General features: G+C 43.0%; 1 protein-coding gene across 1 annotated transcript in view; it reads left to right on the forward strand.

The window, feature by feature from the left end:
* The window catches only part of ELK3 (ETS transcription factor ELK3), a 43649-nt gene that overhangs the window by 9606 nt on the left and 6674 nt on the right, over positions 1 to 27369 (forward strand). The window contains exons 2-4 of the mRNA XM_075151630.1: positions 11105 to 11313; positions 21298 to 22092; positions 27086 to 27208. Of these exons, the coding sequence (XP_075007731.1) occupies positions 11107 to 11313; positions 21298 to 22092; positions 27086 to 27208 (1125 nt within the window). The 5' untranslated portion in view covers positions 11105 to 11106. The remainder of the gene's footprint in view (positions 1 to 11104; positions 11314 to 21297; positions 22093 to 27085; positions 27209 to 27369) is intronic.

The raw sequence follows: 27369 nt of genomic DNA on the forward strand, positions 1-27369 counted from the left end.
GGTAAGCCTGTATGTTATTCAATAGTTTAATGGCTCATTTTGCTAATCCAGCAAATTCTAAAAATTCAGTGTGCATAGGAAGGCGAGCTCTGACTGCCAGTGTAAGCTGCAATCATCTTGCTGTGCTTCAGGTCTCGCGGAAATTGCCAGCCACCTCAGTTTGCCTGAACAGAACTCCTGGGACTGCATTTCCTGTCCTTTTGGCCAGGTTGCTCTCTGCTCACAGCATTAAAAAGACCTGCTTGTTTATCTAAGTTTCTAGTCTAGGAAAAATCAGTTGGGAGGGGAAGATTAGTTTAAAAATCTGAATATGAAATGTATTAAAAGCAACAGTTGAGCCAGTTGATAGTATTAATACACCATTTAAAATATTAGAGCCACTAGCGGGAGTTACAAAGCATTCGGTCTGCTGTCACAAAATTGGAAATTTTAATACTTCAGTTTAAGAAGGGAGTATAGATAAGGAAAAAGCATTTGCATTTGGGAGTAATCATCGCTTGGTACGTCAAGTAAACTTTCAGAATAGCCACTGTTCCTGGAGGCTGTATCCCCTGGCCTCTTTAGCTTTTTTTTGTTTTCATGCATATTTTCTCTGAAGTTGTCAAAGGGACTATCAGAAATTTTATATAGGACAGTCAAGTAATCATGATCTGTGTCCTACTGATGCCGACAAAAATGTAAGAGAAAGTCATATGGGAAAAATAAACATATAGGGCTGGCTTTGAAAGCAGAAGTCCCTCGGATCGCAGTGTAGCGTATTGCCAGCGTGCCACAGATGTGCACCACATGAGCAGACAGAAAGCAGTGTGAGGAGTCTGCATTCATTTTACATCTGTCCCAAGGTGAACGGTTGGAGCCATTATGGATTTATGTAGTTTTGTTTATGGCTAGCTTTAGAAATAGTTGAGCAGGTTATTTTTTTAAGCCTTTCACAGGGATGCAACTAGCCGTATTCCCTCCTGCTAAGGACTTTTACTCCAGTCGGATTAAAACTGCTTCTTGGAATATGAGCCATCCTTATGGAGAATCTGAAAACACTTGTGTTCTAGAGGCGGTGTCATCACACCTCTGCTTGGCAGGCGACCAGTCCTTTGTTGTATTAATTTGGAGGTTGCAGAACTTTCTTCTTTTGGACATCTGCCTCAGCCTTTCTTTGACTTAGTTAAAAAAATTAAAAACTGCAAACATTGTATTACCAAATGTACCTACTGGAAGCATTACTGGACATGTGTGTGAGTGCTTTCTTTTCTGCAGTGGAACTTGATGTTATCCTATAATATTTTGCTAGATCTTGCTGCTCTCTCTTTGTGTTGCTCTTAACCACAGGAGTCTATTTATTTTTTTAAATGTGCTGGGCCAGAACAGTGGGTATTCTTGCTTGAGAAGGAGAACTTGTAAATTAGTACTGTAAATAATCTTTTAAATTAGAATATAAAGTTAAGAGAAGACTATTATGCAGGAGCGGTAGAGTAGGCATACCTTATGTGACTCTGTTAATTACATCTGCCAGCAAACCCTCTGTGCTTTTTTGGCACATCCTTAAACAAGCCTGGGTTTCTGTGGCAATATTACTGTAGTTTTGCAGCAAATCGGAACTTGTGTGCTGGGGCACTCTGTAACTTTTTCTAATGTTTCCACTGGGTGGTGCTGCAGGAATTCCTATTTTTTTTTTTTTTTTCACTTGAATCTGCATTTCCCAGAAAGACGCCTCTAAAATATAATAGGAGGAAGTCCTGATTTAGAAAGTTTTTGCAGTTTCAACACAATGGAAGAACTCGGAGGATGCTCTGGCAGGAAATGTCCTGGTTGCTGGATGTGGAAAAATTACCAGCATTCTGTATCATACACACAGTCGGTTCCCTAAAGTGCCCTGGGTAAGGATTGCACCATCAGTTTGATTTATTACCTTTAACAGAGAAAGTTCTGCATCAAGTTAAAACAGGTATATTTACACACTTAGTTGCAAGCTTATTTTTTCAAGGCCAATTAAATTAGCAGTAAGATCTCCTTTGATGAGTATTTGAAAACTTTCTGAGTAAACAAATTGATATTTGTTTTTCCTCCTTTCTGGCAGAATCACTAAGTTTTCACCAACCACATCCTATTTATCACCCTTGAAGCATCTCTGAGAAATGAAGTGTGAGGACTGACTCAGACTTTTGCCTTGTTCTTTCAAATGTTTTTGAGCAAACATTTGGGCAGATTTGGCAGTTGTCTTTAACCTCTCACGATATACTTATTGTTATACAGATGAATTTTCAGTGGAAAATGTTACGGCTGACTGATTCTTTGATTATTCTAGAAAAGTTTATTTTCTTGATCAGCACCCTTTTGCTTCTGTAATCAAATGCAAAACAAGTGTGCTTCAATTTTTTATAGAAACTAAAATCTAAAAGAGAAAAATCGGCCTAGAGGATTTGTAAGCTGTTCAACTTTCCATACGGACATTCACTTTAGAACTATGTTAAATATGTATATAGCTGAAACAGCTAGAGACTGCCTTATTCCATATTTTTCTCTAAATATACTCTTTGATATTTGTCATTATGGAATGGAATTGTTTTGGTAATTTCCAACAAAAGTTTTTTAAAACTCACATAACTGTTTATTTTATAAGTATTAATATACTTTAAAAATGAGTATGGTTTAGCAAAATCTCAATTTCTAGTATTGAGAAACGGTGATTAAAAAAAAATGACAAAGCAGTCATGTTCTTTCACATGTTATTGCAGCAGTCATCTCAAGGGTTAAAATAAACCTGAGACACTTAGAAAAATAAAACCAGAGCTGCTATTACAAACTGGGACAGATGTAGGAGGCCAGGTTTCCTGTGGCCCATTTTCCAGTTTCCTGGCTGCAACCTGCAGAAATAAAGGAAGCCGAATGCTAACGTGAATGAGAAGCTAACAATGCCCCACGTCACGCTGCTCAGAGAAACGTGCTGTTGGCCAGAATTACGATACAAAAGCAGTAAATGGACGTACAAAAAATATACACACGTTTTCCAGAGCAGTCGAAAAGGGAAAAAAAAAAAAGGCATCTGTTACAGTGAAATGCTGTGTGCTTGCAAAAGCACACACTTGCCTGTAGGGGAAATGTAAGCGGAGGTGTGTGTGCCTGCTGTGGTGGGGCATATGAAAAGGAGCTGAATCTTTTGCAGCTGCTTTGGCTACAGAAGGAATCAGCAGTTTCTTCATACGCTAAGGGAAATTAATTTCCCTGCCCTGACTCTGCCTCTTAGTCCTTTTCATGTACATGTCTGATCACCATCTCTCTGTGACTACCTATAGTGCATAATGCTGGCTAACACCTTTTATGTCTTCCTGATTTAATTGATTTCCAGCTGATTTTTTCAGCCTCTGGGCTCCCCAGCCAGTCTGTCCCACTCAGCTGTCCCTCCTCTGCCCCAAGTCCCACGACCTGGTTTATAGCTCAGAGTCCCAGGTGTTCCTCTGCAGACCCTCTAAAGCAACAAGGGGCTGGTTTTGATCCTAATGCCTGGAGGGATTCCTAGTTTTAACCTTCGTTCATGTTGATTGTCCAGGATCAGCAGTATATCTCTTTATTTTAGAAAGGCTGTGGGGGAGCTAACATAGAGTAGGGAGAAAGAATCCAGGTAGGAAACCTGGAGTATGTGTGGGAACGGAAGGTAAGAACACAGCTGTAACATAGTTGTATGGGAGCTAAGGACCTCTGCAGAGGTCCTGAATGCTACAGAGCTGCTTTCCAGCTTTCTGCCTTTTTCTTCTAGCTTTTCCTACGCAAAAGTCCTATAAAACTTAATGCCCCAAAGAGTATCCTACTTATCCTACAGTTCATGTCATAAATCTTTCTGATATTGAGCTTTTTATTTAGCTAGCTTTGTCTCTGAGCCTCCTGGTTTTCTACTGCTTGGATTTAAGATGGCTTGTTTTATTTTGCCCAGCAGGTTAATGCCTTTTTTTTTTGGACCTTAATGCCACTTTACTGACATTTTGTCATATGGAATTTTTTATGTATTTTCTTGATCAAAAAAAAAGGGTAATGCAGCTCATCAGCATGAGTATTTATACGTCTTAACCATCTCTAGTGTAACTTGCACAATGTTTTCATAATGCTTGCGCATGCTCGTAGAAATCAGTCTCCATACACTAAGCGGAGAGCCAATGTTTGGCATTTGGGCCCCTTACCTAAGTGAGGAATTTGGGCACCCCCTTTATAGGAAAATCATCTCTTAAATGGGATGCTTTGCCCCATGGACGTCTCTCTCCTTTTCTATTATTCTCTTCAGGCAGAGAGTGACTTTGCTGCCGCTCCAAGTTTAGGCATTTCCGTTAGTCCTTTAATTTGGTTGAAATGAATAAGGGCAGTATTATCAGCACAGATATTCTGAGTTGCCTTGTTCCCGCATCAGTCCTGAACTTAAAATTTGATGTGTGGAGATCACATTGTATCACACTGATCATGCGGCTGGTAGCTTTGTATGGGGAGCACACATTTGAAAGAATGTAAATTGGTGATGCAGAGGGTGTTAGTGTGGTTACCTGTCACAGCTGCCTGAGAAATGGACTTTCAGAAAACTTGGTCCTGAAATATCCTTTTGCTGTCTAACACAGCATTTCCAAATACAATTTCTTCTAGCTATGCCAGTGATTATTTGCATCAGTGGTAGTGGAACTGATCACAAAGTAAAATTACTAGGCTATTTAGGTCAAGTCAACCTAGCAAATTTTGTTTCATGGCTTAGAAAGTATCTTTGACTGTCAAATGCATTGTATAAATATTTTAAAAATGGTAAGATAGCAAAACCACATGTGTTAATGGATGAAAAAAATAATTTATTCTTTTGTCTATATGAATTTTGATTAGGCTTTCCATGACACAGAATATATGTTTCTTACATAGGTTGCCAGTCTCATTCTGTACCGTAGATGGATGTCACTATCTAAATGAGATTTTTTAAAACTATTTTTCTTCTAATATATGTAATTCAGTATGTGGTTCCATGTATTATTTATTGCCCAGCATTCAAATCCTGTACTGAGCACAGAAGTAACAGGAATATTTATTATTACTATTTAATATTAATAAAGAGTTGAATGAAAAGTGAAATATATGCCTTGTAGGAAGTGACCACATCCTAACACCCATTTCTGTCAAATTAAGGCAAGACACTGAATTCCCGTTGAGTCAGTAAAAATTCAAAAGAATTAGAAAATACATAAATGAAATACAATGTTTTCTGAAGGTTTCTGACTCCTCCCAATCATAATTTATAATAACTTTTAATACAGTTAGCATATTTTTGGTTAAATTACATGTCTTGTAATACATCTGCCATGTGATTCTTTTGCTCCACCACTCAAATGAGACACAAGTTAAGGCTTAGTACACTGTGTGGCCATGTTGTCCTCCCAAGAGGAAAATTAATACTTTTTGGAACCCCAAAATGGTGCCCATAGAGAAAGGCAGATTAATACTTCTGTTGACCTGATTAGAAATGAAATACTTCACATCGGTTTAAAAATCCTGTCACTGCAGGATCTTAGATTTTTACTATTCCCCTGCAAATCACATTTTAGAGAATGGAAATGAGATGCAAAGATTAACACCAGTTTACTGAATTCAAGGTATTTAAGATTTTACATCACCATATGTGCTGAGCACAAAGCTTCTGTTAAAGGGAGTTACAGCTGTGAATATTCAGTGCAACTCAGACCTGAATGCCTCAAGTTGGGTGCTTAGAAGAAAAGGACCATACAATTAATGATCAGCTGAAAATGTAATTTGCATAATTTGCCTCATGTAGGAATCATACATACAGTTGTTATACAAGCAATATGAGAAGCTTTATACAGGAACTTTGGGGCAGATGGAGGGATGGAGTACAATGCAGCATTGAGCTGTTTTAATCTCATTTCTGTATGGGCAGACTTGGATCATATCCAGTAGAAGATTTATGCACGTACCAGTTAAGCACATGAATGCTGAATTCTGAGGTGTGCAGGTCCTTCATGAAGCTTGTTCAGAGCTATGCACTTGGAGAGGTGATGGTAAGGCAAGCAGGGTGGTGAGGAGCTGCCTAAATCTAATCCCACAATAGCCGTCTGCCCTGGATCCAGCACCTGAAGCATCCCCCAGGGATTATGTGTGTATCTCAGCTGGTTGAAGAACTGATCACCAAGAACTGAACCACTTCATAAAAGGTTACTGCCACCTTTTTCATAATGACCTGATGGAAGTCACCTCCCCTTAGTCAAGGGGACAAAGAGTGTGGAGTGGGTACTCCTGTAGGATGTTCTCGCCCAGGCTTGCACTGTTCATGCGTTCTACATTACGCCTATGGCTGAGTCACCATGAGGCCCACACTCAGTAGATAAAATGGAATCCAAAACTGCTTACATTTTACAAACAATAAACATCAGAAAACAGGTTCATAATGGAAAGTGTAGTGCAAGGCTAGCTGTAGGTTACCCTGTAAGTGATCTTGGGCAGAGGTGAATGAGGATGGAGGAGACTGCAGCAAAATGGACTTCACTGTGAGTTCAGTTCCACCTAAACTCTCTGAAGAGGCATGATTGCTGATGATCTGAAGGAAGATGTAGTTTAAGGTCTGGATGAGAGAATTGCATCTCTGAGGTATTGTACTGTTTTGGCTAATGGCATGATGGTGGAGTTTGCATTGGTGCTTCTATAACTCTCTTCCATCTTTAATTTCCTCAGCTGAAGTTCTACTGACAGGTCTTTGTAGCATGGGACAGCTGTACACATTTTAATACAATTTTGAAGAAAGATATTTATAACTTACTTCTAATTTTCCAGAGCAAAAAGAGTTCTGCTTGTGATTTCTTGTTGGGAAGACTTGTATGATACAAGCTGAAATTATGCAGAGTATCGCTGTATAATACAAGTTATACAGAAACTAAGATTATTTTAAAGTAATATGGCTGAATATACCTAGACATGTTCAGTGAAGTAAGCTGCAAAATTTATAAATATTAATTAAAAAGTATGTATATATGATGCCAGGTTAATAGGGATACTTTACTAGCTATGACGTTATAGATAAATACTCCATTAAAGATGTTAATACTTGCACAGATGATGTAGTTTAAAGGAACTTTTAAAGACTGTAAAGCAAGTATATAACTTTCAGGTATATTTAATTCTAGCTATACATTTTTTCTTGCCTTACACTGTGTGGAAAAGGGTTTGTATAAAGTGATAAAAAATGCAATGAAGCAAATGCAAACCTTTGAAAGTGCCAAATCATCCACGTAGGCAGTTCTGTTTCAAGGATACCTAACAGTCCTGGGAGCCTCTGCCGTCTCTTGAAGGTGCTATGCAGTTACTGTGTTACACAGCTGGGTGTCAGGGATAGATATTTTTGTCCTTGTCATTCAGACTGGATTCTCAGTTAATTAGCGAAATGAGGCTTTCGCAGGGCTAATAAAACCAACATTCATTCTGCAAACCCTTGTTTGGCCAGTGTACTTAGTAATCGTTTGGACCAAAATAGAGCTCCAAATTCTGTTTTTCTGTAAAACTATTGACAACATTCTCTAGTATCTGTAACTTGCTTTTAGACTACTGAAGCTGATGCAATTCATTTTCCTTTATACTACTGAAACTTAGGCAGCACGATTTCCTTAGCGCTGGGGCAGACTTGGGGAGGCAGATCCTCCCCCGGCCGCCGGCTGTAGGCTTCCATGTGGTAGATAGTTAGAAGTCTCGTGCCCTCTTGTGGCCGGCAGGCCCGGGGAAACGCCAGGCAGTAAGCCTGGCATACTCTGGCCGTGTGATCTGTTAGGACACAAACGGTAATATGTTAGGAAACAAAATGAGCAAGAAAGTTAAAAATCATGAGTTTATTTAGATAAAGACAAAAATATCCATTGTTACAAGTACAAAGGTAAGTCAGGTAATAATTAGCCCCATTAGCACTGTAGTCAGTTAACCCAGTAATACTGGCATCTTTAAATCTGCATTAGTTGTCCATAACGTGTCCAAATTAAGTATCAGAAGAGGCCAAGAAAAAATTATTTGATACAGTGTTAACATGCTATGGCTGTTGAAAGTGGGGGAAAATCTCATTTTGTAGTTCTGTAGTTTAAAAGGTCAATTTTAGCTATATCTTCATTACAATAATACCTTGCCTTCAGTGGTAACGCTCCCAAGTTTTAAGTTGTGTATATGCCTGTGCTGAGTTGGAATATAGTCATTCTTAAGTTTATCCTTCTATTGCAGTGCCTGAAAAAAAGGTTTATTCTAGGGAGAGCTCAGTAGCACGGGCCGTTAGCAGAGCAAAAAAATATTCAAACAACCTTTAGCAGAGAAAAAAATATTCTAACAACCTTAGAAGTGAGACTCAGGCACTGTTAAAAATATTCCTAGTTCTCGGTTGTACGTATGATAATGAAAGGAAAGATCCCTGTTAGAGAGAGGTTCAGGGTAAACATCACTTACTTTACTGTGCTTAAGTGTACTGAACTTTCAGCATTTCTGCAAAATAGATAATATCTTTTGAGCTACTTGAATTGGGAAACAGAAGCAGCAAAACCCATTTCAGGCCCTGGAAGAAACAAAATAGACAAAGGCGTATGACACTGGGAAGGCAGGTGCGTGTGGTGGGAGGGGGAAAGTGTGTGGTTTCTGGTCCTCTAACCAAAGGCAACTGCTCTGGTCTTCCCTTTTCCTCCCCTTCTTCACAGTGACATATCCGAACAAGTTTGGTATACTTCTCTGTATCTGACGACCGGCCTGGCTGAACGGGGAGCTCTGTCTGGGACTCAGGAAAAAAAGGAGAGTTTATCACTTGTGGAAGAAGGGGCAGGCAACTCAAGAAGAGTACAGGGATCTTGTTAGGTCATGCAGAGAGGAAATTAGAAAGGCAAAAGCCCGGCTAGAACTCAACCTGGCCACTGTCGTGAGAGACAACAAAAAATGCTTTTACAATATATTAATGACAAAAGGAGAGCCAAGGAGAATCTCCATCCTCTATTGGATGCGGGGGGGAGCGTTGCCACCAAGGATGAGGATAAGGCTGAGGTACTTAACACCTTCTTTGCCTCAGTCTTTAATAGTCAGAGCAGTTATCCTCAGGGTATTCAGCCCCCTGAGCAGGAAGACAGGGACAGCGAGCAGGATAAACCCCCCCGTAATTGAAGAGGAAGAAGTTAATGACCTGCTACGCCACCTGGACGCTCACAAGTCTATGGGGCCGGATGGGATCCACCCGAGGGTACTGAGGGAGCTGGCGGAGGAGCTTGCCGAGCCACTCTCCATCATTTACCAGCAGCCCTGGTTGACTGGGGAGGTCCCGGACGACTGGAGGCTCGCCAATGTGACTCCCATCTACAAGAAGGGCCGGAGGGAGGATCCGGGGAACTACAGACCGGTCAGCCTGACCTCGGTGCCGGGGAAGATCATGGAGCGGTTGGTTTTGAGGGTGCTCACGAGCCATGTCCGGGACAACCAGGGGATCAGGCCCAGCCAGCACGGGTTCATGGAAGGCAGGTCCTGCTTGACCAACCTGATCTCCTTCTATGACCAGGTGACTCGCCTGGTGGATGGGGGAAAGGCTGTGGATGTGGTCTACCTGGACTTCAGTAAAGCCTTTGACACTGTCTCCCACAGCATTCTCCTAGAGAAGCTGGCGGCTCACGGCCTAGACAGGTGCACTCTTCGCTGGGTAAAAAACTGGCTGGACGGCCGGGCCCAGAGAGTTGTGGTGAAGGGAGTTAAATCCAGTTGGTGGCCGGTCACGAGCGGTGTTCCCCAGGGCTCAGTACTGGGGCCGGTCCTGTTCAATATCTTTATCAATGATCTGGACGAGGGGATCGAGTGCTCCCTCAGTAAGGTTGCAGACGACACCAAGCTGGGCGGGAGTGTTGATCTGTTCGAGGGTAGGAAGGCTCTGCAGAGGGACCTGGACAGGCTGGATTGATGGGCTGAGGCCAACTGTATGAGGTTCAACAAGGCCAAGTGCCGGGTCCTGCACTTCGGCCACAACAACCCCATGCAACGCTACAGGCTTGGGGAAGAGTGGCTGGAAAGCTGCCCAGAGGAAAAGGACCTGGGGGTGCTGGTTGACAGCCGGCTGAACATGAGCCGGCAGTGTGCCCAGGTGCCCAAGGCGGCCAACGGCATCCTGGCCTGTATCAGAAATAGGGTGGCCAGCAGGAGGAGGGAGGTGATCGTGCCCCTGTACTCGGCACTGGTGAGGCCGCACCTCGAATACTGTGTTCAGTTTTGGGCCCCTCACTACAAGAAGGACATGGAGGTGCTGGAGCGTGTCCAGAGAAGGGCAACGAAGCTGGTGAAGGGCCTGGAGCACAAGCCTTATGAGGAGCGGCTGAGGGAACTGGGGTTGTTTAGTTTGGAGAAGAGGAGGCTGAGGGGAGACCTCATCGCGTTCTACAACTACCTGAAAGGAGGTTGTAGTGAGGTGGGTGTTGGTCTCTTCTCCCAAGTAACTAGCAATAGGACGAGAGGAAATGGCCTCAAGTTGCACCAAGGGAGGTTTAGACTGGACATTAGGAGAAATTTCTTTACTGAAAGAGTGGTCAGGCCTTGGAACAGGCTGCCCAGGGAAGTGGTGGAGTCACCATCCCTGGAAGTATTTAAAAGACGTGTAGATGAGGCCCTTAGGGACATGGTGTAGTGGGCATGGTGTGTTGGGTTGACCGTTGGACACGATGATCTTAGAGGTCTTTTCTAACCTTAATGATTCTATGATTCTATGATTCCTGACAGCAAACAGCAGTTTTTCGGCTCATTTCAGTGTATAGTTACATCAAGTCCTTTCCCCCCCCCGCCATGTTCCTTTGAATTGAAGACACCAACTGGAGATGACCTGGTACCATGTGAACTATGCGGGCAATGCTTTTCTAAATACTTACTCTATTTTATGTGTCCCTTCAGAAAATAGCAGTGGAAAAAATACTGAAACAGGAGTGCAAGACCTGTAGGTCTTGTGGATGTTTGGTTGTAAATGATATAGTAGATTCCTTTGCTCAATTACGTAGGATAACTCCTACACAGAGCTTATTACTGAAATGAGCGTTGGGTGGAACACCGGCTCCCAAATGTTTTTCACACTGTTGCTCTCCTTTGTCCCTTGTAGGTATGGAGAGTGCAATCACACTGTGGCAGTTCCTTTTGCAGTTGCTGCTAGACCAGAAACATGAGCACCTGATTTGCTGGACGTCTAATGATGGCGAATTCAAGCTACTCAAGGCAGAAGAAGTGGCTAAGCTGTGGGGACTCAGAAAAAACAAAACTAATATGAATTATGACAAGCTGAGCCGAGCGCTCAGATACTATTATGACAAGGTAAATTTTGTTATTCTCATGCAGTCTAAGAAAATAGAAACACTACCGTTTAATATTTCACTTCTATGTGGAAGCTATTCAAAAGTTCCTCTAACTAGTTTTTACAACAGACAACAGTATTGAAGGCAATCACAGTGGAGGTAAGAGGGCAGCTAAAAGATGCACAAGAAAACACTGCACATTCCATTTCCTGAGGAGGGGAGGTTTTAACCTAGGTTTACACTGACTAATGCTTTCATGTGTTTATTCATTTGGCTACCCAATATTTTCTGTAGCTTTTGACAATAATAAAAAACTGTTGATAACGGAGAACTGTTTGATTATTACAGCCTGCATAGGATCTTCTGGAATGCAGGGAGGTGGTAGAAAGCAGTGGTACTGCGATGCAGCAGGCAGAGTGGCAGCTTTACCAGCAGGTATCACCTATGTCAGAACAAGGAAAAGACAAACAACCAACCCAACAGCATAGAGGGCAGGGTTGAGTTTTCGCAGTTTTCAGGGGACACATCTTTTGGAGCATAGATCCTATTGGCCAGTGTTTTAGCTAGTCTTGTCTGAGCTTTCTGGTAAATCTTTTCTACAATTGTATTGGGTCCTAATTTATTATGTGGAAATGCAACTCTGAAACACTTCTACAGTTATGACAGTGCAGTATTACCTCAGCAGCATCTCACTGTAACTATTCCTTTGTTAATACTCAGTGTTTCTAAGAGTTTGAAAATTTTCCACTACGTCATTTTAGGACAAAATCTGCGTTAGCTTCAACAGTAGTCTAGATTATATGTTGCTATCATTTAATTAGCAGCAATATATATATCAGAGAACACTAACCTGATGTCTTACTGGATGAAAGTGCAGAATAAGAGTAGCAAACAGAGGGAAAAGCAGCTGGTCAGATGGTGAGTGTCAGAGCAGGGATATGTTTGGGTCTGTTTGTCAAGGTAGTAGTCTCATGCCAAGCTCATCTCAGATGAAGACTGTATTTGCTGTAGAATGTTAAATTTACTCTCACTTGGGAACTTATCTTCTGGGTATCTCAAGTCAAAATAGTGCAACATGGGCTTTGGTAGAGGTTTCTTCATCCAATTTTTCTGCCCTTGCAAGACTTACTGAATTTTGCCCCTCCTTCATGGATACATGTGTTGAGATTTGATAGAACTAATAAGACCCAAGGAGTCAGCACAGTTTAGGCAGCAACCTTATAGCTGGCAAGCTGTGGTTATTTGTGTGCTCTCAGAAGCTGATTGCAGGCAGATAGTGTAGGCATACACTTAGTGCAGAGCTGTTGGCTGTTGAGAGTTCCACTTTCAATCTCTTTATTTAAAACTGAAATCTGAAATAATAACATATTGAACATAGTAATCTGGAATTATTTAGATCACTCAATTTGCTTCTGATTTTCAGACATCAGGAGCATGCCCACAATCTAGAAGAGGTCAGTAGAGGTTACTGGTAGCTAGCACCTCTGAAAATAAAATTTCTTGGTATAGTGGGAATTCATAAGATCATAAGATCACTGTCACTTTCGTGAAACCGTCCTTCACTTTGACATTTAGTCCTTGGTCTTATTCTTCAGCATGAAGCAAGGTGGCAACAGTACAACAGAGAATGCAGAAATGAGAACAGGGAGTAACCAGGATATGTATTAGATTGCTATAACAAAAAGATATTTGAAGGGAATCTTTCAGATGTGTCAAGATACTAGAAGTAAAGGATTGTAGAACACAAATACAGAGGTGCTGAAATATCTTGCATATTCATCTTTCTCAATTTTGGACTCCAGCAAATTCAAGGAGTTTCCAAATTGTTTCTCCAGCCTTTTTTGGATGAACATAATATTGTTTTTACTAATTAATATTAAATCTTTTCAGGATTAGTTCCCCTTAAATGGATATTTTTTAATAATATGTCTGAATTAGTAGGTTTTACTATTTCCTATATTCTTGAAGATTAAATATTAAAAAGAAGGACTGTTACAGATTTTGTATATTAAAAATGAAAACTTCATAACCATGCTTAGTGGTCTGTTCTCATCTTGATTTTCAGAAAGGGCAGTGAGATGAGATTATACAGTGAGTAACACCAGTGTTCAGCACAGTTATGGCATGCTTGCTGCCTGCACAAGGCAGAGGAAACAAGATATTGTTGCTGAACTGAGCTCAGAGTACTGTTTTCATGTATTATTTGTAGTGCAGTAATTCTTCAAGGGCACAGTGGGGCTGGGCGCTATGCAGCTAGTCTAGCACAGCAGTCAAAAAACATGTTGACTGCAAATTAACTGTGCACAATTTGATGATCAGACTTTTCATTACTCACATCAGAATCTGAAAGGACTTCTTCTCCTGTAAGAATTTTTCAGTTTCAGATTTAGAGCTGTAAGTTCTGTAATGAAATGTTTTTAGTATTTTGTCCACTAGAAGTCAGATTTTTCCACTTAATGCGTTTCAAAGGTGGCCTGACTGAGAAGGCACAAAAGGATTCAGAGAGGACAGTGCAGCGGCTGTTCCAAGCAGTTGGTGTGATGAATTCCCCTTCACTGAGTGCTAAAAAGGCTTCTGCTCAGCATGGGGAAACTTGCTTCATTATATGACTCCAACCCCTCTGATTATAAACTTGACTGGGATCAATGGAGACAGAGTGCCTACTGGTGAATGAACAGCATAACCAGGCAGAGCCCAAATACAGTTAGTGACTGAACAGACATTGCTTAAAAACAAGGGACGAGATATTTATAGCACTTGTCCTTTGAGATCTCTCTGGTCTCTTCAAATCAATGGAATATAATGGCTCCTTACTTGAGGCTCCCTTTCTTCTTTAAGTCCCTTAACCTTTTTTTTTACCTTTGTACTGTTTTCAGTTGCCCCTCGCCCCGCAACACACACACACACACACACACTTTTGTCATCTGTTTTTTCTCTGCTCATGTAGCATCTGCCAGAGGAGTGGCTGTATGGTTTCTTCACCAGGACTCTGGCTGAGGTGATTGCTTGCTGTTCTTACAGCTGCTTTCTTGGACTGTGTGCTCTCTTCTGTGTGCAAATTTTATCTAGGTGAGGCACAAGGATTTTGGCCATTTTTCCTGGAGTTCTGCAGCCCAGTGGAGGTCATAGCTCCTAGATGGAAAGAAGGATAAGCTCTTTCTTCCCCATATATTGTGATCAGGGTTTGAACCCCAAACCAAAACCATGGCTATTGCTATTTAGATTGAAGGAGTAACTCCTTTAGCAGAAAACAGTGGGAGCTTCTCACTCTCTATGTGGGTATAGTGTGTTGTGTCCTGTTGGATCCCAGGCAGTGGAGAAAGGCAGATTATTAGGAGAGTGCAGAGCAGTCTTGACCCTGAGGCTACTTAAGGAGCCTTCTGAGATCCTTGTCCCCTCCCTTGCTGTGGGCAGTGATGCATGTGTCGGCAGCTGGATGTGCTGGGGCAAATGGGATGCACACTGAGCAAATGGGATAAACATTGTGCCACAGGCTGGGGAGTGGCAGCAGGAAAGGCAAGAGGCAGAACTCTGGACAAGACTTCGTTTGGGTTGTGGAATTATCAACAGGGACTTCGCTACCTATAACCCAGATGATCTGGCAGCATGTGAGTTTGAGGGAAAGGGCAGTGATTTTTTAGAAATGATAGTGGCACATGTGATGGGCCTTCCTTTCTTGGGCTGCCCTCTGCTGCTACTGCATACAGCTGACACTAACTGAGCTACTGCTTCATGGTTTGTCTTTGAAATTATTCACCATGGAGAAATAAAAACTGATCATGGGATAAATGGAGGTTTATGAGCTCTGCCATTTTGCTTGGGGGAACACTGGCTTGTTAAAATTCATCATCTCATTCATCTGAACTTAATAGTAAATTAATTCCAGTACTGGAGACAAATAACACAATTAGGAAAAGTTCCTTAGCCTGGATTTGAAAGCAAGCATGACGTGCCGTTGAGGCTGATGGGTAGATTTATGTTAAATTCACATATAAAGCACCCCAGGAAATGTAGAGTGTGGCATGTCTTGATTGTAATTTGCTACCATGATTCTGGTGGCTGAAGGTTTGTAGATAATCTGAAGACTTTCCATTTCCTGTTTTGTTTGTTACCCAAATTCCCCTCTCCCTTTTTTATTTAATGCATTTCCCCTGTTGCCTCAACAGAGCAGCAGAACAGATGACAGATAGCGCTGAGGAAAGGCATCCTGCACTCTCCTTACCTGCAGCTTGAGCAGCATGTCCATCATGTCACACACTTCTGCCGGTCAGAAATCTCTTGTAATGCTTTCAGGCAAGGAAAACCTTCACATCTATTCCCATGCAGAGCACTTTAGTTTGATGTGTAGAATAAAATACCTTTATAAGTAGGATTAGTAGGTTTCTTTTTGTTGAAGTTGCCCAGTTACTTTCTTTTTTTGATAGCTGTAATGACAGATACCTTTTGGAAGTCTGTAGAGGTTTCAGGACCACTAAAGGTCCCCATGAATATTTCAAGATGGCACCACAAGGGGGAAGCTAGTGAGTTTTCCCCATGAGGTTTTTTTTTGAGGGAAGCAGGGCAAATCCAGGAAATTACCTGCAGATACCGACATTACTAGGATGTAGCGGTTGTGGAAGTCAAGCCCTCAGAAGTTAGGAAATGAAAGAATCACAGTTCCCTGGGTAACCTTAATGTTTACATGAGTTATGCTGCATCTTTAATTACACAGTCACATACTGTTGCAATGAGCAGCTATTCAATATTTTTGCATCCTCTCTGAACAGCATGTGGCCCCAGGCTTTACTCAGTGAGTGCTATTCAATCTGTATTCTAAAGACAGAATAAATCATTTTAGTTTCAGTTAATGGCTGCCCACTTGTTTAGATGGGTTGGCAGTATGATGTATAGTATATAAATAATATGGGCTTCTTTGTGCTTGTTGCAGTGCAGGGGACAGAGCTTCTCAGGTGCTCTTAGGATTCAGAGATGCCCATGGCATTCCCTCCCCTCCCATAACAGGTCAGACCCAGTAGCCTGGTTACTAGTTCCTATTTTTAATGCCCAAGTATGGGTGGCAGCATGGAAGAATTGTTTTGGTAAGAGGGTCACTTGGTTGGCCTGCTTACAGAACTTCAGGATATAAAGTGATAATGGAAACTATTATTTTACTTTTGGGAAAGTCTTCTCTTGATTTACCTCAGGGGAAATAGAATATTACAATGAAACAATAGTGCTGTGATGGTGCTAGAGTACCAGCTATATGTTTTGTAGTGGTACAGGTAGGAGATGTTATAAGGAAATAGTTGAAGGAGCATTAGAAAATAGATTCATAGAGAATTGGAAGGAGCTTCTTTCAAGAGTGATGAGTGGAAGTCAAGAAAGTGCTTGTCTGAAATGGCATAAAAGTGGTTATTGAGTCCTTATGGAAAGATGGGAGTAAAGAATTTGATACTCAGTAGGAGGTGATCGGTAGAGGAGGAAACCCAAGAACCTCCCCCCCCCAAAGGAGTGACAAATAGTTCATGTGTGATGTGAGAGGAAAAGGATGCCCAGTGAACTGCAGCAGAGAGAGCAGAGAACCTGGCCAAAGTGCTAGCCAGGGGAATGGCCTTTGCCTTCCAGATGGCGGTGGGTGAGGAAAGACTGAAATCCAGCTAAATGAGAGCCTTGCGCTTCCAAAGGTCAGTACAGGTGCACGATCTAGTAGCACCCGTGCCTCCATCAAAAATTTCACAAAATCTAGCTTCTACACACACAGTATAATAAGCATAAGTGCATAAAGTGTGATGTTAACAGAATCTGCCTGCCTGCACATGCTGATATGGACACACGCCCTGTTTTTTGGAGCAAACCATGCAGCCACAGGTACCTCCTGCCAGCTTACGTACTTCAGACATTGGAGTGTGAGCAGCCCTCTCTCTGGGTAGGGTTCCCAATAGCTGGAGGCAGCCCGGCTCCCTCCTCATAGAGTCCTGTGAGGAATTCATAGCCTAAGTGTCCCTACACGTGTTGCATCCCTCGGTACTGTTGGAGCCAGGGAACTTGCAACGCATCCAAATGGGAGTTAAGTGCAGCAGCTACAGCTCTGGTCCTTCTCCTTCTTCCCCAAGCAGGGACAATTAGTACCTACAGACAAGTTCATCCTGTTCTGCCATAAATTTTGAGATCTCATGCACCCTGATTACAGGTTACTTCCTGGGAGGAGGAAAAAAGTCCCAATCTGGTCTTCCTGCCCTGAGGCCTCTCATTAGTCTGAAGTTCAACTAGGAACTGGGTCCCATTTCCCAGCTCAGTCTCCCGAGTGGCTCCTGCAGCCAGCAAACTTGCTAGCTAACAGGTTTGAGCCAAGCCACTAAAATCCTTGTGTCACACTGGTAGTATAGTTACACCTTAGCTCTAAATGGCTCAAAGAGGGAGTAAGAGTCAGAGCTGATAAAAATAAAACACAAACACATGATAGAAGCAACAAAGTCTGAATTGCACCAATGCACAGGAAAATTTCTGGGAAGAAAGAAAAAAATGGGAAGAAACCCAAAAGTCATGTGCTGTTGAGATGGGCAAACAGCTCCTGTGTATTTTGGGAGGGCTTCCAAAAGTAGTAGTGCGTATGCATAGTTCACACAAAAAAAAACCCAACCACGTTATAGCCTGGTTTAAGCTGCAGGGGGAACCACGTCACCGAGCCTTTGGCATCTACCTCAGCCAGCTGGTCTGTGGAGGAGGACAGGGGGAGAGACCCATCCCTCCAGCTGGTGATTCAGAGCACTTGGGTAAGGCTGGTTTTGAAGGTGCTCATAAAGTGAGTTTCTGAAGTGATGTGGTGTGGATAAGCCTGAGCTCCCTAACATGGCTGACGTGCTAGAGCAGACGTCAGGCAGTGCTGTACCAAGTGTGTATCGGCAGCTTTCAAAGCACTTTGCAATGGGGGGTGATCACGTTTGCTGTAGTCACTGCTTTATAGACTGAGGACAGAGGAGGGGAAGTGTAAAGTGTTAGGTGAGGAACAGTCAAGAAGCCAACAGAAGAGGGGCATTCCTAGCTCCCTGCTCTCTTTCTAAATGTCAGTGTGTGCTGTCTCTTGATAAGATTTTTTTTTTTTTTTAAGCTGTTGGACTAGAGCCCCTGCTCCTGGCCTGGTTGCCCAGTTCTCCTCCCCAGCAGCTGCACCGGCCCAGCAGTCGCCTTCCCCAGCAGCGCAGCCCCGGAGCTCCCTGCAGCCCTGGCCGGCAGCCACTAGCACTCATTGCAAGCCTGCTCACAAGGGATTTTACCTAGAAAATTCAAACAGCAAAAAAAAAAAAGGGCTAAATGTGCACATATACTTACAGTCCTGCTACCAAGCAAGTGGTCTAGTGTCCCTGCAAATGCAGTCCTTAATACAAGGAAGTCTTCTTTGCCCTTTCAACTGAGGGTGGAAAACTCCTGCTTGTCATGATGCCTGTCACTGTCTTCTGTGGCTTGAACCATTGTTCACAGCTCGGAATGGTTCTGACAGATCACTGAGGTGATGGTAAAAATAAGCTGCTTTTTACCTTCACTTCAATTATTTGTCAAAAAAACTTAGAAAAGTCAGTGGCATTTTGGAGGCACTTAATTAATTTGCGTCCTTATTTTCTCTTACACACTGATGGAGATTTCCTCAGGCTCCACATTTAAGAGAAGCCTATGAAGTGCTTGAGGGATCTGCACTTGAATCCTTTTCATCTCCAGCCATCGTTAAGTGAGCCTTTGCTGCAGGCTTACGGCGTCAAAGGAGCCGCACTGAGAGACCTTCTTAAAATATAACTATATTTAATAATAATAGAGGAAGTATAAACTCACCAGCCTGTTTGGTTGCTTTTTGTAGCAGTGTTCCCCTGTTTCAAGCCTGCACCAGTGTAAAAGTACCACCCTAAAATACATTTAATCTTTTTCTGCTGGGAGTCACATTTTCTAAGTAGGATCTCAGTTGTCAGTGCTTGATGTAACAATAACTCAAAGCTGCCAGGAGCAGAGCGGAGGTATTATTTTAAATTTAAAAATATATATTAAAAAAAGAAAACAAAATCCAGTTGGGGTGTTTCTTTTTGTATGTGAGTAGTTTGGAGGTTTTGCCTTTTTCAAGAAGAATGTAATATTGAGAGTGGAGAAAAAGTGTGTCCATCCAATGTTTCACCTAATTAGCACAAAAAAAAAAAATCTAGGCCAAGCCCAAAGCCATGGGAATTAAAGCTCACGCAGACTGAGATCCTGTGGGCTAACTATATGTCTTAACTTTTGGAGGGCAAAAATAGGCATTGCAGGATCCGCCAGGTGGGTAGATGTGTGTACAGTTCGGCATGGAAGAGAGCAGTTTTGTGCCTTTAGTCTGAGCTTGCTGAATTTAATTCTCCTCCTTGCTACAGATCCCTGTTATCAACTTGGGAAACAACTTTCTCCATTTGTGCCACAGCTCCTGACCTGTGAAGCAAAGCTACATCCCAGGGCTCTTTGTAGGATTAGTCTTGTATTCAAGAAGGTGCCTGAATGAAATGCCAGGACATTCAGATAGATGAATTACAGAGTGCAGTAGCTCAGCTGAAAGACAGAAGAGGTTCCGATACCCAAGTGCGGACTCTTCTTTCCCAAAATGAGCCTTGCTTTTGTGACAAAAAAAGGTGTAGTGCAGGCACTGCAAGCACCCAGCACTAGGTACTGTCCCTATATAAATAGGGATGATGTTTGTATTCCTTTTTCTTTCCTTTTTTTTTTTTTCATTTTCAATCAATTAACAAATGGTTCCTCTACTAGTCTCAGAATCTGTGGTAGAATGAAAACCAAATTAGATTTTTAGGAATATTGTAAATATTTACATTCCCATATGTAAAGCAAAGATCTGTTTGCAGAGTATCAGCTGGAGGTGCAGCAGACATGTGCTGCACTAAAGGGAAGCTTCTTGGAAAGGGTTTTTCAGAGGTGACTTAAAGACTCTCCATCAGGGGCTTCAAGGAGAGAGAAATCACTATGGGAATGTCAGGAAATATTGCTTCTTGTCTTCCACAGCACTTGGCTTAGGGTGGTAAATGTTTTTTACCTTTTTGTAGGCTAGGGCCAGCACCTGGTGCTATAAAGTGCCTCTGTGGAGGAGCTCACATCGCATCCTTGGGGATACTGCACATTGTGTTAGAGCAGGCAGCATGCCTGGGTTTGCAGTAAGAGAGCTAGGACTGGAAACGGGACCCTCAGGAAAGATTTCAATTTCAAAGGGAATTAGTTCTTTCCATAAAGGGGACACTTTTATTATGGCAAATATGAAGAAAAAAAAATAGTTCTACAAACCTTTGAGAGGTTTGGGATTTTTTTCAATAATTAATTTCAATAGCCAGTTTAGGCTGATGAAAACCTTCTGCCTGCACCAGTGAGCATCCTGAGCCTACCTGGAGATAGCACAGGGGATACAGCAGGACACAAGTACTTTTCCAACCCATGCAAGTGATTGCATTTGTCACAGACATAGTTCACGGCTGTTGAAAGAAGGACAGTCACCATCAGCCTAGGTCAATCCTTCTGCAGCGGTCAGGAAGAGAGGGTAAATGACTGGAGCAGAGAGGCTGAGGTGGTTTTGTCCCTTGCAGACATTCTGAGAATATTTCATACTTAGGGTAGTCGGTGTCAGTTTTGGGAGGCATAAATGAAGGAATTTGCCTTTGTTGTGAAACAGAAATGGTGGCATGGCTCGAGTCTGCAACACGGCGGAATTGTTTTTACTGGAAAGAAAATATTCCCAAGCTTCGAAGTGGGAGGAAAACGGCCCACCAGTAGGTCTTTATCACCTAGTAATGGTGATTTTGTTAGGCACCATGAGGAGCAGGGGGTGATATCCCTGGCTGAGCAGAGGTGTGGGAATGAGCCAAGGTGAGCAGCGTTAGGAGCCCCACTGAAATGACCTGCTCAGCTTGAGGAGGGAGCAGTGCCCCCCCTACCCTTGTGAACGCCCTTACGTTTGCTGTACTCGGTGCCTCTAAAATGCTGATCTTTCTAGCATCTGCTTTTGCATTTGCAGAACATCATCAAGAAAGTGATCGGACAGAAATTTGTGTACAAGTTTGTCTCCTTTCCTGAGATTTTAAAAATGGATCCACATGCTGTGGAAATCAGCAGAGAGAGTCTTTTGCTGCAGGACAGCGACTGTAAGATGCCTTCCGAGAGCAGAGATCAGCACAAGCACAGCTTGTCAGCACTGAAAAGCACAAGCCGTAATGAATATATCCACTCTGGCCTGTACTCCTCTTTCACTATCAACTCTCTGCAGAACCAGCCAGATCCTTACAAGCCAATCAAAACAGAAAAAGTGGAGGAGAAGTCAGAAGGAAACACACCAGTCGAAGAAGTTCGGACTGTTATAAGATTTGTGACAAACAAAACAGACAAACAAGTCATGAGGCCCATGGTGTCGTTGCCTTCCACTTCCGAAACAGCAGCTGCCTCTGCTTTTCTCAGCTCGTCAGTCTCAGCTAAAATATCTTCCTTAATGCTACCCAACAGTGCCAGCATTTCATCTCCATCATCATCTTCCTCCAGGTCACCGTCTCTGTCTCCCACCTCACCCCTCCCTGCAGAACACAGGAGCCTCTTCCTTGAGTCCAGTTGCCACGACTCGGATTCCCTTGAGCCTCTGAACCTCTCCTCAGGCTCCAAAGCAAAATCTCCATCTCTTCCCCCAAAGGCTAAAAAACCCAAAGGCTTGGAAATCTCCGCCCCACCTATGGTTCTCTCCAGCACTGACATCGGTTCCATCGCCCTCAACAGCCCCGCGCTTCCTTCGGGATCCCTGACTCCAGCTTTCTTCACTGCACAGGTAAGACCTGCCTGTCTCCTGTACTCTTGCTTTCGTCAGGTATTGCCTCTGTGTGGCCAAGAGTGTTAGCTCTACGGGTCTGTCATCATCCGACGGAAAAAAAAACACATGGGGAAGAGGGAAACATAGCAGAGGTCTGAACAAAGGGTGGAAAGTAGGTTCCTCCTGGGGTTCCTTCGTGAGCGTGGGAAAAGCCATTACAGTTCACAGACTGCCTGGAAGGATAACGAGATGGGCAGCCGTTAGTTAACATGAGTGAATCGCTTATCAGGTCAAACCAGCCTCCAGGTCCACAAAACAAGCAGGAAAAAGCCAACAACAAAAACACAGGGTTTTTGTAGGTCATGACTTGAGCATGTGCATTGTGGGATGCTTGGTTAGATCTCTCTACTAGATGTTGTATCCATTCTAGTCATTTATTTCTACACTGTATCCAGAATCCCCTTACCTCTTCCCTGTCTGAAGAGGTTTTGCACGGATGATGCCTGCAGTGCAGCCAGGGGTTAGAGGTCTCTGAGCTGGCCGCGGGCAGCGTCGTGTGCCTGCACGGCACAAAAAGGCCTGGCAGAGGTGAGAGTGTCGGCAAGTGCTCTCGGCCAGCACAGCACTTGCTGTTATTGAGCTTTTCAGCTGGCTGCAGAGCAGGTTCGTGCAAAGCCATTGCAGTTCAAACACACCTGTAAGTCACCAAGATACGAAGTTGTGTCGCAAAGAAAGAGGATTTTGTGGGCCATTATCTGTCATTTTTGACATCATAAAGCCTTTAAGTGAAGTTATGTTTGGCAGGAAGAATAGAAGTGTGGCAAACCAAAATTGAGGTGTGTTGACAGACTCTTATAACCTCTAACTGTGGTATAACCACAGTAAGTATTTTGCTTGCAGGGAGCAAATCTGACAAATAAATCATATCAAATGCCAACCAGACACAATGACAGCATGAGTTATTACAAGCTCGTTTTAATCTACTGCTGCCCCAAAACTTGGTATGAACAGAGATTTCTTTCCTCATTTTCTAATTATTTCTTTGAACATTTAATTTTCTCCTTCATCTATAAACTGGTGTACTTACTGCCCCTGAAAGACATAGAAGGGAATTAGGTGGATGATTGTGGCCCTCCTTTAGCAGGATGGCTAGCTAAGGCTGTGATGACTGTTATCCAACTTAATGCCATTACAAATCTTTTTTTACAGGTTATCCGATCACAGAAGAGGCAGATGGCACCCGTGTAGGGTAGTTCCTGGGTCCATTTATTTAAACTTTTGGCTATACAGCAACACAGCTTTTTTCCTCTCTTGTAGCCTTCTATTTCTAGTGTGAATAAGAAGCACCCTGCATCCTAAATACTTGACCTAGTGAATATAAAATAAAAACTATGTAACAACTGTGTTCAGGTAACTGTAATACCGCAATGCAAAATAACTAAAGCCATAATTTAGGCGGGAAATCTGCAGTTCATCCCATTATCCTAGGAGGAGCATGCATCATATCTCAAGCGATCTCTGATTTATCAGAAATCAGTGGTAGACACCTGCTGCCATGGGGCAGGTGCAGAACAGGATGTCAGACACCAGTTCCTGCTCCAGCAGTGATGTAGGTTCGGAGAAGGTCCTGCTGCCTGAGAGGGTATTTCAGATGGCTCTCCATTGTACCTGCCGGTCACGAGGAATACCCTTGGGCGGAGCCCTGTGAAAGGGCACGTGATATGCACAACCGCTTTCAGAATAGAAAAATGGGTTTGAAGATGTCAGTGCATACAGTACCATACGTTGGTAGAGAAATGTCAGCTTTCCATTTGGTTAGCTTCAAAGAGAGATATTTAGATTTTGTTCAGTACTTGCTTCTTTTACAGATTACTTACGCTTGTTATTTTTTGGCTCTCCCTTGGCCAATGTGGATATATAATTTTGACTTACTGTTTTTCTTCAGGCCTCTACTTTAGCATTTGTAACATTTACAACATGCTGTTTTCTTACCAACAAAGTAGTGTGCCTGCAGCCAGCGTGTGCATGGTCTGTATTGTATCCACATACACCGTCCAGGCTCCAGCACGTGCCTAATGGCCTAGGAAGTAATGTACGTGTGACAGCACTTGTCCATTATCTGATAGCTAGAAGTGACAAGAAAGATTGTACTTGCATGCATTCTTTGTCGGAGAAGTCAGGAGCCATGAGCATCGTTGCTTAACGTAATCCTCTCTGTGCAATGAATTACTTCTATTTAAACTGTTCCTCTGCTTAGATTATGATGACATTTTTTAAGTAGGAACTTCCCACTGGGTTCCACATCTAATACCAGATGTACAGCTGCATGAGGGCAGAAAATGGAGTGACACATCAATTTCCGTGTGTAATTTAAGGATAGCCTGTGCTGTGGTGTTGTTTACACTTACGTTTCCTCTGGTGGTTTTGATGCTTGGCTGATGGCGATACTGAGAACAAGCCTGGGAGGCCCTGTGCTCTTTTTGCATTAAATATTAACAGATTTGGCTGGCTCTTGGCTCTGGCAGAACTTGCAGACAGTGCTCTGATCATCAGAGGACATGAGCTTTTGCTTAGCGCTGTTGTTAGGCATGTTAACATGCTTCCAGAGATGAATGGAGGACAGCTCACTTTCAAATCTCCTCTCTCTCTGAAGACTTGCTCTGGCTGTATCTAGGTAGGAATAAACACCTCCGAGTTTTCTTCATTGTTTTCAAAAGATCCTCTCAAGAACTGTATTTTCAGTTCTGGATATCTGCAGCTTCTTAGAGAAAAAATAAAGAACCGAGGCGTAGCTCATTGGAGCTCTTAGTACAGTTGGCACAATACTGTGTCCTTAGTCAAATGTTGTTGGGTCTTGCTGCTTACATCTTTGGTTTTAAGGTTAGTAGGCTCTTCTGTAAGTAGATCTCCGAGTATTTATCCTGACCTAATTCGGTGTGTTGTCAGTCTCGTAAATCTCCATCAATAGCCACCTGCCCACGGAGCACCAGCTTGTAATGCGACACAGGAAAGGTGCTCTCACTGGTAGTGCTGTTTTCCTGCCCCGTGAAAGCACTGTGGTCCTGGGAAGAGGGTGTTTGTGAAGGAGCGTTCACAAGTGCCTGCTTGTCGAGTATTTTTTCTCAGATGTCTTGACAAGAGCTGTCACTTGATGAGATCAAGACAGGAGTTTTCTTCTTGCCAGGCCTCCCCCCACTCTTTGCCCCTTTTGTTGTCATCCAAATATATCCAAACCCTGACCTCATTGGTACTCCCGTGACCACCATACCTGCTGTTTCACTGCATGAACGCTGTTGCTTTCCCAGCAATACCACATGTTTATTACTCCTTGGGACATAACTGTGGTTTCTTCCACAGGGTTTGGTGTTTCTGATCCACCTTCTTCAGCACAAGGGAGATGGCAGTGTCCTTTCCCTTTGCGTTTCTCCATGAACCCTGCTTCTTTTGAGATTCCTTAGAGAGATCGTCCCCTTCAAGAGCAGACAAGCTCTTTGTATTAAACAGCCTTTCAGGCACCTTGGGACAGAATCACTGGGAGGACCTTAATGTTTGCTGCTCCTTGTCTCTCCCATCTCTTCTGCTGGTATTAAACTAATTGTTTGACCCTGTTGTGAACTCCAGTGCAAGCACGTCAGAGCAGGTCTGTATTCCTGTGCATTTGCCCAGAGCCTCAAACACCACAGCCAATCCCTCAGGCACTGCTTTGCAAATAATATGTCCGTCATATTCGAAAATCCACATGACCTGTGGTACCTTCCTTTCAGAGCCTGCTTACCACAGAGTCCTGGCAATGGGATGTGGCAGCCCGTGGCGTAAGCAGTTGTTAAGTGAGACTCCTGGTTGCGATTGCCGTATGTGGGAGTTTGTATTTCTGGCCTGGTGGGAAGCTAGCAGGTACCAGAATGCATGACGTGCTTGTTACTAGGGGGAGATGCTCCTTATCTTCTCTCCTCTCCTTACGTATTTTAAACTCTGGACAAACTGAAGTTCAGCAGAGCACTGAGGCACTTGTCCTACACGACAAAATACGTACTTACTTGCTAAGTGTGCACGTTGCAAATTCCATTAAGTGCTTTGCTAAATAGGACTGATTTTGATAATTGGCATCAAGATTATTGGTGAGATTAACTCATTATGCCAAATACTTTCTTCAAAACTGTCACATCACTTTCGTGTTCTTTTTTGGAAACATCTTTTGGAAAGATGTTACTCTGGGTATAGAATAATTCATGTGATTCTTCCTTTGAATGGAGATTTGCATGTGCTTTAACTCTGCCTCCCCTCCAATTGTGCTTTAGAAGTGCTCAAAGCATTCCTATCAACTCTTGTGCACCATGGCACTGGAAGGAGCCACCTCCAAGTTGGGAAAAGCGTTGGATTCTTAGTTCTTGCTATTTTGGTTCTTTTCAAACAATTAGCTGTGCTTTCTGCCGTCCCTCTGGGCACCCAACCCATACACCTGCCTCTCGCTGCGTCAGCCTGTGCACTGCCAGTTTCTTGAAACTTCTTCCATTTTGAACAGGCGCCATCAGAGGAGTAAACTTCAAAGGCCGACAGCGGCTCTTTTGGCTCCGCACGCAATTGCATTAATGCTTCAAAAGCTGCAGTCAGTTCAAGCAATTGCTGCCCTTCAAAAGGTAAAAAATTATTCTGAAGGAGACTAGGCTGTGTTTACAGACACTGGGGCACGCATGGTATTTTATACAGTTGCATGAGCGTGGTTTAAATAAACAATAACTGTGCTTCTCCTTAAGCAAATCGCAACAGAAATGAAATCAGTTTGCATATGAAGGAATATTAAATGTGCAGGTATCCAGTATTGACCCCTGGGGAGACAGGATGCAGGGCTGGATGGACAGTTGCTGCCGGCCGGCGTACTTGGCATGCTGTATGTCTGAATTCACTAGGAAAAAGAGCCAGTAGGTGAAATGTAAGACTTCAGGAGTTGTGACTACTGTATGGAGCTGTAACTCCTGAGGCCTGCATCATGAGGTGTTTTTTTGTCTTGCAGACCCCAAATGGATTATTGCTGACCCCAAGCCCGCTGCTGTCTAGCATTCATTTCTGGAGCAGCCTCAGTCCTGTTGCTCCTCTGAGTCCTGCCAGGCTGCAAGGACCAAACACTCTGTTCCAGGTAGGTCTTTCCAATGCACAAGTTTCATTTCTGAAAGCGCACATGCAGAAGAGACATCGGGGGAGCATCTCCTCACATCAGTCTGGAGCTTTTCAAATAGTTTAAGAAAATCCGGGAGTTAACAGGCACTTTCAAGAGATGCCTACTTACTTGTACCCTCT

Source organism: Calonectris borealis, chromosome 1 (assembly GCF_964195595.1).
Source record: "Calonectris borealis chromosome 1, bCalBor7.hap1.2, whole genome shotgun sequence".
NCBI lineage: Eukaryota > Metazoa > Chordata > Aves > Procellariiformes > Procellariidae > Calonectris > Calonectris borealis.